Raw genomic sequence first — 14,023 nt, 5'->3', positions numbered from 1 at the left:
GCTTTATGGGCTAAAACCCACTTTATCGGATGCATGCAGTGGAAAATACAGTAGGAAGGTAAGGGGTGTGTGTATGGAGTGTGTTTTTTATATATTAAAAAATACACATACACACTACTCCTTTTGAACCTTTGTTATGAGAAGGCTCAAACGTGACCATTACCAACACTCTGTTCTGACAAGCAGATAAATACAAAACTATGTGGATGCACCCTAGGTCCAAACAGTGGCATCTGATAAATTATGCCATTGTCAGAAGACGAGACATCCAAGATGTACTGATCACCAGAGTGATGCAAGGTGCAGAGTGCTGGACAGACCACAGATGAGTCAGGACGTCTCTCCAACTTTACATCGCTCCCTCTTGGCTGCACATGCTTAGGGCATTTGTGCCTGCTTCCAACATAGCCAAACTGAAGGATGCTCAATGTTTTAACAACTTCCAGAAGAGTTTTGATGACAAACTGACATCCCACGGACAACTGATCGGTACTGCAGCCGAAAAGTGGGACCAGTTCAAGCAGATGGTGACTGACACAGCAATAACATCTCTTCGACCAAAGAAAAGAACACATCAGGATTGGTTTGAGAACGAAGAAGAAATATGCTCAGCTCTGGAATTAAAGAGAAAAGCCTTTATTGAATGGCAGAATGATCCATCCTCAGTCTCCAAACGGGACCATTTCAAGTACCTTCAGAACAAAACACAGAAGGACCTCCGTCAGATACAAGACAACTGGTGGGAGAGCACAGCCAAAGAAATTGAGCACAATGCTGAGACCCGCAACTCAAAGATGTTCTTCAGTGCTATTAAAACTGTCCATGGACCTTCTAAACTAAGGTCTGATGAGAGCAGTAAGATGGTCAACACAGCGCTGATTAAAGATCAAGAAGGCATCAATGAAAGATGGCGAGAACACTTTAGCAACCTTCTCAATAGACCATCAACCGTGAATAATAATGTCCTCAATAAAATTCCACAACAACCTGCTTTGACAGATCTTGACTCTCCGCCCACTATAGATGAGATTAAGAAAGCTATTAGCTGGATGAGTTCAGGAAACACTCCTGGAAAAGATGGGATACCAGCAGAGAGATACAAAGCAGCAGGTCCAGCAGCACTAGCAGCGTTCCACAGCATGATCATCAGCGTGTGGGAGGATGAAAACATACCACAGGACCTCCACGATGCTACTACTGTCTCTCTTTTCAAGAACAAAGGCAGCAAAGCAGAATGTGGAAATTTATAGAGGTGCATCCCTCCTCTCCATTGGAGGGAAAATCATGAATCGCCTAATAGCCAGTATTTCCGAGGCAAATCTACCTGAAAGTCAATGTGGTTTTCCACCTGGCCGGAGCACAGTCGACATGGTGTTTGCTGTCAGACAAATACAAGAGAAGTGCATTGAACAGAACATGCACCTATATGCTGTCTTCATAGATCTGACAAAGGCATTTGATACTGTCAACAGGGAAGCCCTTTGGACTATTCTAACACGACTTGACTGCCCAAGAAAATTTGTCCAGATTATATGCCTTTTTCATGACAGGCGAAGTATTGTCTGATGGAGCCACATCTGCCCCCTTCAACATCACCAGCGGTGTGAAACAAGGATGTGTTCTCACTCCTGTCTTATTTAACCTGTTCTTTGCATGCGTCCTTAACCATGAAATGAAAGATCTGGATTGAGGTATATATTTGAAATACCGGCACGATGGGTCGCTTTTTCACCTCCGTTGCCTGAATGCAAAGACTAAGACAGTGCAAAAACTCCTCCTTGAGGCACTCTTTGCCGATGACTGCTCTCATGGCTCACGCTGAAAATGATCTTCAGCACATTGTCAACAAGTTTGCCGAGGCCTCGCAACTCTTCGGACTAACTATCAGCCTCGGAAAGACAGAAGTTCTCCATCAACCTGTACCTGGATCAAATGCTTCTGTCCTGAGGTATCTCCATTGATGGCACTCAGCTTAAAGTAGTGGAGAACTTTAAATACCTGAGTAGTGTCATATCCAGTGATCCATCACTGGATATTGAGATCAACGCACAAATATCCAAAGCAAGTCAGGCACTTGGCTATCTGCATGTCAAAGTTTTAAACCACCACAACATCCAGATGTCAACAAAACTGCTTGTGTACAGAGCTGCTGTTCTTTCATCTCTTTTGTATGGGTTTGAAACATGGACACTATATAGACGTCATATCAAGCAGCTCGAAGCGTTCCACATGCGTTGCCTCCGCAACATCATGAAGATCCGCTGGCAAGACAAAATGCCCAATCTTGAGGTCCTCGAGAGAGCCCAGGTGACAAGCATCGAAATGATGATCATGAAGTCACAGCTACATTGGACCAGTCATGTCAGCCATATGGATGCCAACAGAATCCCCTGCCAGCTTCTCTATGGTGAGCTCTCCCAGGGCATCCAGCATATAGGTCATCCACGAAAACGTTACAAGAACATCATCAAAGCCAATCTGCAGTATAACCATATCAAACCGAGGGACCTTGAGGACACTGCCAGTGACAGAACACAGTGGCTTGCAATAGTCAGAAATACCTGCATCGCCTTTGAGGAAGACTGCTGCCAGCGTCTACAAGAGGCACGCGAACGATGTCACAGAACACCAGCAGCGCACAACCCACTGACTGCAAACTTCCCATGCACCATCTGCAGCAAAATGTGCACCTTTAGAATTGGCTTGTATAGCCATCAGAGGGCACACCATGAGACCAACAATAGATGATTTGCTCAGATTTGTCGTCATCGGATCGATGGACTACCAAGAACAACATACAGAACATGAGAAAATGTGTGTTGCCATGCCAACTATGAGAGTGATCAATTAAGGTGGGCTATTAGCAGGAGAAGAACTCTTGTTGTGGTGATCAGGATGGCCAATTCCAACAGTTGACAAGAAGGTGTGAGTACAAAAGGTTTGTTTCTTCTTCTGCTGATAGCCCACCTTAATTGATCACTCTTATAGTTGGTATGGCAACACCCATTTTTCATGGTGTGTGTGTGTCATATCTTCCTACTGTATTTTCCACTGCATGCATCTGATGGAATGGGTTTTAGCCCACAAAAGCTTATGCTCAAATGAATTTTAGTTTTTCTCCTAGTCCCATCTCTAATTATAGTTGCTAATATTGTGGGATCTCTGAAGGCCTATGCAAAATATCATGTTCCAGTTTTCTCTTAAAATTGGACACAGTGGGATTCCTTATACAATAATATCTATAAGTAATGTTGATCATGAAATTTCACTGGAGCCAGTAACTTTTTTCAATGTGACCTAAAACTGAAAGTCATAAATTGCTATAATATCAGATATCTACGTATTGGTTTTTAATCCAGTTTTTTGTTGTTAGAAGTCAAATGTGTAATACGAAGGTCTTGAATCTCCAAAAGCTTTTAATAGACTTGGATTTTACTTCTCTAGGGTTGTAGCGGTCTTAGACATTTAGCACACTTTTTTAGATTTAACCTAACATTTTTGTAGATAAACAAGATCTTGTTGGGGTGACTTGTATGATGTCGTAGACTAAAGTTACAGCTATGTGTCAAAAATAGTCCCTAAGAAAGCATTGGAGTGGTGTCTGTCAGGTATTGCTAAGAAGAACTGGATAAATGTATATGGCTGTTTTATAATCTGCATTTCTTTATTCAGATTGACCCGCTTGCTGGGATGGCATCTCTTAGTTTAGGTGGTTCAGCTGTTCCACATACCCAGAGTATGCAAGGCTTCCCTCCAAACTTGGGTTCTGCTTTCAGTACACCTCAGTCACCAGCAAAAGCATTTCCTCCCCTTTCCACCCAAAATCAGACAACTGCTTTCAGTGGCATTGGAGGACTCTCTTCACAACTTCCAGGTACTGCTTGTTTGCATATTGAGGTAACAGAATTGTTCAAGTGCTGCTACAGTTGCCTTGGTCAGAGGTATTGGGCAAGAACAGCAGTATGCTTATATTTGCTAGGATTTAATTAAAATTACATAACCTTTGCTACCACTTCCAGGCCAAAGTGCTCAGTGCAGCATAACAAATCAATATAATGTACTTCAATAAAAGGAGGGTCCCGTGTGTGGTTTAAAAAAAAATAAAATTGTGGTATGCAGTTCTGACCCCTTTGAAATGTGTTTTGCCCTTTTAAGACTCTGAAGTATATTAAAGTGCTGCATTTGAGTAAAAGGATGAAATTTAGTTTGAGAACTATCTGAGCCTTTTGGCAGACTTCAGTAGACCACAGGTGGTAGCGTAATATGGACTAAAAAGTTGCATATGGAATTGGATAACATGGGGATAGTTATTACGTGACCTAGCTGGACACGTTTGTGGGAATAATCATTTTTTCTTACTACATGCAAGTAGCTGAATGCAAATGAAATGACTGATACCTTGTTTGGCTCCAGTAGGTGGTCTTACTACGGGTAGCCTAACTGGTATAGGGACTGGGGCCCTTGGCCTCCCTGCAGTGAACAATGATCCATTCGTGCAAAGGAAACTGAGTACATCTGGACTGAACCAGCCTACATTCCAGCAGAGTAAGATGAAACCTTGTAAGTGGTAGTGTTGTCTGTGACTGAAGTGTGACTGTGGTCTGCAGCTAACCTGCATTTCCTCCAGGGCAGGCTTGCAGCCAGTAGATGGCAGATCCCAGAGACGTGGCTCTGGTTTTCACTCTGCAGCATGAAACAGGCTACTTTAAAACTGCTAGCAGTAGAAGCTTGCCGAGTAGCCCTGAGGGAGTAGAAAGAAGCAGTTTTGTAGTAAAGTAAAAAACTCAATGAAATGTTATAAATCTGCATGAACAGTGTTGCTCTGCTGCTTTGTTCTGCTGTATACGAACAAAATATGCCCAGTGTTTTATAAGGGGGTTTATATATGTATGTGTGTGAGATTAGTGTTACAAAAATGAAATTCTGTAGAGAAAACTAATTAAACCAGAGGTGCTTTGAGTGGGATATTACCAATCAGAGGATTTAATAAAAGGAGGAGGTGGTGAATTAGGATGCTAAAACTGGGAAGAGAAACTAATTCAGGCTAGTTCATTTCTGAGAGTGGAATATTTGGTCTCCCCAGTCCAACCAAGAGTCTGTCTGTCTAACTGGCACAGCTGTATCTCTTGACTGTGCATACAGTCAGATTTCACACTGTGTGCTTTGGTGACTAAGATGCAATCAGATATTAAACCTTTCAAACATCGTTATGTCAGTAAGTCCACTATCTGGCAGCTTGTCCATAAAACTGAATGTGTGAAAAGCTAAACTAATAGGTTCCCAGTGAACATACAGCTGGAGGTTGATATGACCCTCTTTCTGCTGTTTGGGCTGAGCATTCAGTGACTTGGCTTGAAGTGCACTGGTTGATCTGAAAGTGCTTGTGTGAAAGACTGTCTGCATGTTAGTGTTGTGTAGCATGCTCTTTTTATGTTCATTTGCACATTGGGTTAGGCCTCAATATAATTTTTAGAGGTGAAATATATTCTAGGCGCACTAGCTTAACATGCAGTTTGTTTCAAGTTGATCACTGTTGGTGAAACACAAATCTTACTAAGTTAACAGACCTGTGGTTTTAAATAAAATAACTTGTGCTCATTAAATGAACAAAAACTACTTAAAAGCATTTCAGCCCCGTCAAGAGTATTATGGAGGTTCTGCATATGTTTGAACAGATATCTGAAAATGACAATTTTTTTTCTTGTTCTTTTCAATTCATTTGCTAATGAATTAACTCAATTGTTACTTTGTCCATTTTCCCAACAGCTGACTTATCTCAGGTGTGGCCAGAGGCAAATCAGCACTTTAGTAAAGAAATAGATGATGAGGCAAACAGCTACTTTCAGCGCATTTATAATCATCCACCACACCCCACCATGTCTGTAGATGAGGTGAGTTTTCTTCTGCAGTGATCACATCACTTGTCCAGAGACTTTTTTTATGGTTGAAAGTAATTCTTCTTAATGTCTTTAAATATTGAGGCAATAGCAACATTGCTTTTTGTTTGGTTGCAGTTTGAGGAAGTAAATTGAGTGCACAAATTTTCAAGAACCTGTCTGTTGTACACGGGGTAAAAACACCCAGTTGCACTTGTGCATTAAATGCAGTTTTAAGTTCTAGCTGCTGAAAATGTTAAATTGGATGGAGCTAGTCATGTGAAATCCAAGCACAAGTATTCAACATTGGTGCCAAATCTTAAAGGGACACCGTCAACTTAAATCATATTTTTATTTGAAAATAATTAACATATGCGATTAACACCTAAAATTACTATAAATGACAAGTGAAAACTGCTCATCAATTTTAGTGGATACCCTTGACAGTACTGTGTGGTGATTTACTTTCTTCTCCTGTCACTAGTCAGTTTCACCTTTCTTGGGTGTCTCGCACAACAGGGAGAAGAAAACACTTACCAATTTTTTTTTTTTTTTTTTTGAGACATATATCAGGGAGACTCAGTGGCAAGTATAATCCTGAGGCCAAGTTCAATTTGCTTGTTGAAATAGAGTATTTCAAGTTAACGATGTCCCTTTAAATATATTTGCACACTTACGGATTATTGAAAAGCACTGTTTAATCTCTACTTCCTGTATTTCGGAATCAAATTTAGGAGCAGTACAAAGAAAAGTCTCATTTGAAGACCATTGCAAATAAATCTGACAATTTATAAATATAAACATGGCCTTTAATATCTGATAAAGGGAAAAATGAAATTATGAGCAATACTCTAGCAGGTCTAATCTACAAATATTCTTAGGAACCTCCCCCCAAGCAATTACTTCATAGTCCAAATACTATAAAAAATCTGATGCTAAATTTCCAATTACTTCGTGTATATTAAAGATGGAAAAATTTAGAATGAAAGTAATTACTCTTCTAAAATGACATTCAAGGGATTGTTTTTAACTCAGAAGCAAGCATGTTGGAAGTATGATCTGACGCACTAGAATGTCTGAGGATTTGAAGAAAATTGATAAACTGTCCATTTGACCTGAGTAAAATAGGATTTTGCTTATTTATTCCTTTTGCCAAGGCCATACATTTGACGAAAAACTGCCTTTTTAAAAGCAGTTTACATGCATATGAGACTACTGCTTAGGACAGTCTGACATTTTATTTGCACAGATGGGCATAATTGGAGTTATTGCTCAGATGCACATTTGGCTTGTAAAGTACTTGCACACTCGCTCCTTACTGTGTGCTTGAAACACTCCTGTTGTGAAGCCTTGAATGTTACTTTCATAACCATTTAGAGATTCCTGGGGAAGATTTAAAACGATTATACCAATTAAAATGACTCCTTGGGATTCCATGTTTTGATCAAACTCCATTAGTTTTATAGCTAAAGATCTGTATAACTGCCAGTCCTACAAACTCAACCTTAGAATGAAATTCAAATGAGAGGGGTATGTCTTATCCCAATGATGATTCTGCAGTCAGAATTTACTCTGAACCAAATAAAATCTAGCTTTCTCATTTCTGTTAGCTATACTGTGCTAACGAGGTTGGTCTTAAAATAAAAATAAAGCCTAAAGCAGACAGCTGGGATATGTAGAGAGCAGATCTGAGTGAGTGGTTTTTTAAACATGGTCCCTTTTCTGACCATAATTGCACTTTTCGGTGCTTTAAAAATTAGTACTTTTTGGGCTGACACTATGTACGTAAACTTAGCCCAATTTGAATGTGTACAGCTGAGATGAAGCCACGTAACCTATAAATGTAGCAGTGCTATCTGATTGACAGACTACTCAAAAGCTTTTGTAAAAACGATACCTGAACAATTGTAAGAAAGCTACAGTACAAGCAGATGAGGTTTCTAGCATCCACAATCTGCAGAACAGCTACACTAAAAGCTAGTTTCCAGCCATCACTTGACAAGACTTTAAATAATAAAAGTTTTGAGTGTTTTTGAGTTTTACATATAGATCCCCGCCCCAAGTTCTGTACTGGGAATTGGGTTTTCCCAGTGCAATTTACATTAGTGACTAGTTGCAGGTGCTCTTGAACCCACTGGTGTGAAAGGGCTGAGATGAAATAAGTCTCTTGGTAACAGTTTCTATTTCTTTGCAGGTGTTAGAAATGCTACAGAGGTTTAAGGACTCCAACATTAAGCGGGAACGAGAAGTGTTTAACTGTATGCTGAGGAACTTGTTTGAGGAGTACCGTTTTTTCCCCCAATACCCAGACAAAGAGCTGCACATAACAGCCTGCCTCTTTGGTGGGATAATAGAGAAAGGACTGGTTACTTACATGGCATTGGGCCTGGCCCTGCGCTATGTTCTTGAAGCCTTACGAAAGCCTTTTGCATCCAAAATGTACTATTTTGGTATTGCTGCACTAGATAGATTTAAAAATAGGTGAGTGATTTTTTGTAATCTTTCAAAAAAAAAATTGTATGGGATATCTTATTAAACTTGTGTCTGCTCTAGTCATATGCTTAGTAGTAGCAATACAGGTTAATGGTATGTCATAATACTTAGACATCTCAAAACTAGAACATAATTCACCAATTCCAAGCTCACATATAAAGCCTACCTAAGATGGTCAGTTTTTGTGTTTTAAATATAGTCAACATGAGTTGAAACGACATTCAAACATCTCTCTAAAATTCAGCTGACGATATTTTATGAAATCTAATTCAGTTAAGTGTTAAGACTTGACTTAATGGTATATCAGCACTTTAGAGACTAAATGGGTGAAGCTTGATCCCCTGGTTAAGAAGTAACTTAAGTTACTCTTGAATGATAAGGATGCACATAGAGAATTCTGAAGTGAGATTGGTCAAACACTAAGTGCTGCTATAAAACACAAATTTTAGTCCCTCACTAAAGTGTTAAATCCTCTCGGATGAGCCATGTTGTGGAATGTTCTACTTAACCGGCTATCTGTAGGGTTACAAGAAATACCCCTGTAGTAATACAAAGAAAATCTCCAAACTTCACTATCTGCATACGTCTCAGCTAGCAGATGCTTAATTTTTCCTCTTTCCACAAAATGCCTATGAAACATTGCCAGTGAGACCACTTCCTCAGACACTTAGACTTTCCCAGGTATTTGAGGCATGGAATATAGGCTCTTTGTTTGCAAATGGGGAAACTGTCTGGAAAGTCTGGCTCTCTAAGTATCACTAGAGACACTAGGGAAAAGTCTTCCTCCTTATATTTAAGAAGACTTCCTTAATTGAGGTGCCAATTTAGCTCCTTTTAAATGTATGCTCTGAAAACATGATTCTGCCCAAGATGCTTCTGCCCTTATTCCTCAGTTTCTTCTTTACCACCTTATCCAGCCTTAAAATGTAGCCTGAAATATTCTAAGAGACAAACAGTTGTTTTATATAGCTGGATGTCTTGTTACAACTATTAACATTCTATAGCCTAGCAGAATAGAATCGCACTGTTAAGACTGACATACCCAATACTTTAGCAGCCTCTATTACTTCTCTCTTGGTAAAATGCACATACCATTATACATGGGATTTTAAAACTTAGTTTTCATCCATTTTAGTAGTGCTCTATCTTGCATTCTCAAACACACAGAATAAAACCACTGTGCATACAGGGAGAGGCTTCATTGTCAGCTATAGGGGTAGTTCTAAACATTAAACTAGAAGTATAATCAAGCTGCCTTTTGCTGCAGACACAAAATTTAGCATCTAGTGAGGTTGTTGCCTTGCTGAATAGTAAACTGTCTAGGTGTTAAATATTTGGGAATAAATGGATTAGTAGGACTTAATAGCAGTGCAATGCAAGGGTAACTGCTCTCAAATTATTTTGCAACAAATCTTCTTACAAAAATCACTTGTATAGCACAGCTGGAAAGTTTAGAAGCAACTTTGATGTGTTAAGGGAGCAACATAGCCAGTAACCAGTTTATATTGCGCTGTGGTATGTTCTTGATCAGGGCTCATGCTTTCTCTCTGACTAATGGATAGTTTTACTGTTGACAGATTGAAGGACTATCCCCAGTATTGTCAGCACTTGGCTTCTATTAGTCACTTTATACAGTTCCCTCATCACCTACAGGAGGTGAGTGTTTAAAAATGATAGAACTAATTCATTAATTTGATAAACGATTGAGTTGATTTCTATTTGCATTAAAAATGGCCTTAAACGTTCATAAGTTTTGTATGACAGTACAAGTCCATAAAAACAAAATACAAACAATTTTTAATGTTTTGTGTGAGCAAATGGTAGATTTGAATGCATTTTCCTTGGGTTTGGGGGAATGGCAGTAGGGGGTAGGGACCAGTGCCTTCCATTTTTCTGTAAGTTTATTTGGCTTGCTGTTTTGAAATAAGTGCCTAACCTCTGTAGCCATATGGCCATCCAGGGCATATTGTCACTTAAAAAGTGTCGTCATGTATTAATGTCTAAGATCTAATCCTTGCCATGAATCTTCTCAGGGGTTTATATTCCTGTGTCTGTCAGAATTTTGGGCTCCCCTATTGAATAAATGCCTCTCCTCTGTGGTTAATGATCAAATTATGTATTCAGACCTGCTAAAAGTAATCCAAACAAGGGACAGAAGAACTAGGTTCCTGAAGGTCTGATCAAAATGATGGGAACATACTGTAGTTCAAACAGTAAAAGCAATGTTGATTATGGGTTTGTCTCAATGATCTTTCTGTTTGGGTGGGGGCAGGCATGTACAGAAGGTTATCCTAAGGCCACACTTTTTTGAATGTTTAGTTGCAGCTCGGTAAAAATAAAGGTCTGCCATGATGTCAAGTAGACAATACCTTTACTCCACAAATAAAGCAAAATCTCATAGCTGTCTCAACTATTAGATTATTGGTTTAAGTGATACATCTGGCATCTGTATACTTTTTTACTCCTGCATTGTAAATATCTAGGCCCATGGTTCTCAAAACACTTGTATTGGTGACCCCTTTCACACAGCAAGCCTCTGAGTGTGACCCACTTATAAATTAATAACACTTTAAAAATATTTACCACTATGATAAATGCTGGAGGCAAAGTGGGATTTGGGGTGGAGGCTGACAGCACGTGACCCCCCCCACATAATAACCTTGTGACCCCTTGAGGGGTTGTGACCCCCAGTTTGAGAACCACTGATCTAGGCAAATGCACCACTGTAGAATTACTTCTGTGGATGTAGAAATTTAAGACAGATTATTGGAACTGACTTTCTTGTCCACTCTGCATGGCAGGTCTTTCGATGTTCACACATTGCCCTTACATTTTTCTCACTCTGCAGGCCAGCAGTGTGGGGAATGCTATCTGTCTGTGGACTTGGAAGGGAGTCTCAAGCCTTGTGGCACTCAGCAGTAGCCCCTCTAGCTTGGGGATAGCATTCATGCCTTTGAAGGCCATACCATCCAGTCCTTCTTTACCATTACATAAACAGAGACTGAAAAGAGGCTTCTCTAGTAGAACTTCACTTAACAGGGAGTTCAAGTTTTGCAAGTGAATTTACAAATGTCATACAGAGTGATTTAATTCTGGTTCTGGAATTACCCAGAAACTTTCCTACAAAATTTCCAGACTACAACTTTCTGTAAAGTTCAATGTGGTGAACTAGAGTTGGGAGGACTCTAGTATGAAGATGCCGTTTGATTGCTACCTGTGTGAATTTCAGTACGTCTCTTGTCTGCCTTACTTTAGTACATTGAATATGGACAACAATCCAGAGATCCTCCTGTGAAGATGCAGGGTTCAATCACCACTCCTGGAAGTATTGCACTTGCCCAGGCTCAGGCCCAGGCCCAGGTTCCAGCAAAAGCTCCTCTTGCTGGCCAAGTCAGCACTATAGTAACCACCTCCACCACCACTACCACTGTAGCAAAAACCATTACAATCACCCGACCAACTGGAGTCAGCTTCAAAAAGGATGTGCCGGTAAGTTACCCTATTGCTTCATGAGACTTTTATTGGGAGATCAACAGAATTATGGAAACAGCTGGCGCTTAATGAGTACCTAGGGGTTAACCAGTCGTGAAGTTTTTTTATATTTTAGGTTGTCAAGTTGTGATCCTGTTTTGGATTCATATTTGTAGCTTAAAGCATTTAGTCTTACAAGCCTTTTTTGACTGGTAGTAAATAACCTTGTTCTTCACAGGCCAGCCTTTTGCCAATGAGTCTTTAGCTATTTTTGCTTTTTGCCTAGAAAATATTAAGGGAGTAACATGGTTTTCATGTTGCAGCGTGCCTTTTTTTAAAAGAGGGAACTATAGACCTAATGAATGGGGATTGGGTTGAATATTCGCACTTCATAAATACTGCTTTTTCCACCCTGTCACCTTTCTCAATAGAAGATCAAAGTGCTAACTTTACTATTAAACTGACCAAAAGTCCTCCTTGACCTTTTGCCTCAGTACTGTCCCTCTTTGCAATATGTTTTTCTTATTTGTCGTTATCTTTCTACAGCCTTCCATTAATACTACCAACATCGATACCTTGCTTGTGGCAACAGATCAAACTGAGAGAATTGTGGAGCCCCCAGAAAATGTTCAGGAAAAAATTGCTTTCATATTCAATAATCTATCTCAATCAAATATGACACAGAAGGCAAGTGTGGCAGAATGTTATCTTGTTTCATTGTATTACCTGTTTCTAGCAGGAAGTAATCTGTTCCAATGTCATGGATGATGAAGGTGAACAGAAATTCTTGCAAAAACAAACTTTATAGATCTTTAATACTATATTTTGTAAGAATATTAACTAATTTCCTCATCTCAGAGTCTGTTCGTAGCCCTTCTACTGTGGGACTAGAAGATGTGTATTCCTACAGCACTGCATTGAATAATTCCCTCTTCCCCTTTTTTTAGGGAGATCTACTTGAAATCTCATAGCTTAAATTTTTTGGTCTTTTTAAAAAATAGTTTTGGGTGCTACATCTGATGTACAGGGATAGGTGTCACAGCAACACACTTTATTTAAGAAAAAAAATTGATGGCAAGTTCAGTGACAACTCTAGTACTTGAAATCTAGTCCATTTAAAAAAGTTAGTAATAGTTTCAAGTGTACCCTTCTAAAAGATATTCTTTGCGTGCTATTTTCAACAATTCTCCCAAAGATAAGAGTACCAAGATGAAATAGTAATGACCATGTTAGTGTTGCTATATTTCACATCAAAGAAATGTTATCGAGTAATCTTTGAATAGTTAACTGCTCTTGTTCAATGATGCTGCTTCATTCTCTTCACAAAGCAACATCCTTTTTGTAAACTAGAACAGTGTATTGTCACATTCTATTCCCCTCTGGTTTCAAGGGAACACTTCCTCGTAGGTAGCTGCTATAATAAAGAGGTTTTGTACTAGTAGTATCACTGTTTGGACAATACTTTAATGGCTGTTTTTGGTGTGATTTAGACAAGTATTCGCACTGCAGAAAGTGCAACCACAGCTAGTATCTGTTTGACTATACAATCCTTAGCTCTGATTATCAGAGATTAAGCTGCTATCCTCTTCCACTAGAGTCTCTAGGTTAGAGTTTAGGTACACAGTAGCAGTAGAAACCTGCTCCAGGGCTGCCACCTATGGTCTCTGTTCTGTGAACAGACACATTCAATGTCTAGGGCTGTCCTTCAGTAATTAAACTAAATTAAACTCTTACTTTAATGATCTGTAATGCAGTAATTATCTAGCATTTCACAAAAGATGGGGTTACTGCACTCAAGTGCTTGAAACAGATTTTAAGTTGATTCATTGGCTAAAGTAATCCTTGAATGACCAAAATGATTCGGGAACCACTCAGTCAAAACAAGCACTAAAATATTTAGTACAATTTATCAGTAGTGGTCAAGTCATTTTCCCCCCAGTCTGTTTTTTCATCCTAATTTCTGTGACTTTATTTTGTGGTGAGGCCAGGTTGAGGAGCTGAAGGAAACTGTGAAAGAGGAGTTCATGCCTTGGGTTTCACAGTATCTTGTGATGAAGAGAGTCAGTATTGAGCCAAATTTTCACAGCCTATATTCAAATTTCCTTGACACTCTTAAGAATCCAGAGTTTAACAAGATGGTTCTGAATGAAACCTACAGAAATATCAAGGTGAGTAGTATGTTG

At 39.4% G+C, this 14,023-nt stretch overlaps 1 protein-coding gene across 13 annotated transcripts in view; it reads left to right on the top strand.

Moving 5' to 3' along the window:
- CNOT1 (CCR4-NOT transcription complex subunit 1) overlaps positions 1-14,023 on the top strand; it is a 107,699-nt gene that overhangs the window by 51,655 nt on the left and 42,021 nt on the right. For 5 of the 13 annotated variants that reach the window (XR_007769342.1, XM_050922951.1, XM_050922948.1 and 2 more), the window contains 8 exons: positions 3,673-3,874; positions 4,414-4,560; positions 5,767-5,891; positions 8,071-8,357; positions 9,947-10,025; positions 11,625-11,858; positions 12,387-12,527; positions 13,829-14,008. Coding sequence is in view for 12 of the 13 variants with exons in the window: in XM_050922951.1 (XP_050778908.1) it covers positions 3,673-3,874; positions 4,414-4,560; positions 5,767-5,891; positions 8,071-8,357; positions 9,947-10,025; positions 11,625-11,858; positions 12,387-12,527; positions 13,829-14,008 (1,395 nt within the window). In the remaining variant the exon portion in view is untranslated. The remainder of the gene's footprint in view (positions 1-3,672; positions 3,875-4,413; positions 4,561-5,766; positions 5,892-8,070; positions 8,358-9,946; positions 10,026-11,624; positions 11,859-12,386; positions 12,528-13,828; positions 14,009-14,023) is intronic. The other 8 variants (XM_050922955.1, XM_050922947.1, XM_050922949.1 and 5 more) reach the window with 5 other exon arrangements.

Source organism: Gopherus flavomarginatus, chromosome 14 (genome assembly GCF_025201925.1).
Source record: "Gopherus flavomarginatus isolate rGopFla2 chromosome 14, rGopFla2.mat.asm, whole genome shotgun sequence".
In the NCBI taxonomy this organism is placed as follows: domain Eukaryota; kingdom Metazoa; phylum Chordata; order Testudines; family Testudinidae; genus Gopherus; species Gopherus flavomarginatus.
Note: the sequence above shows the minus strand (reverse complement) of the source record. Positions and strands in the feature narration are given on the sequence as shown.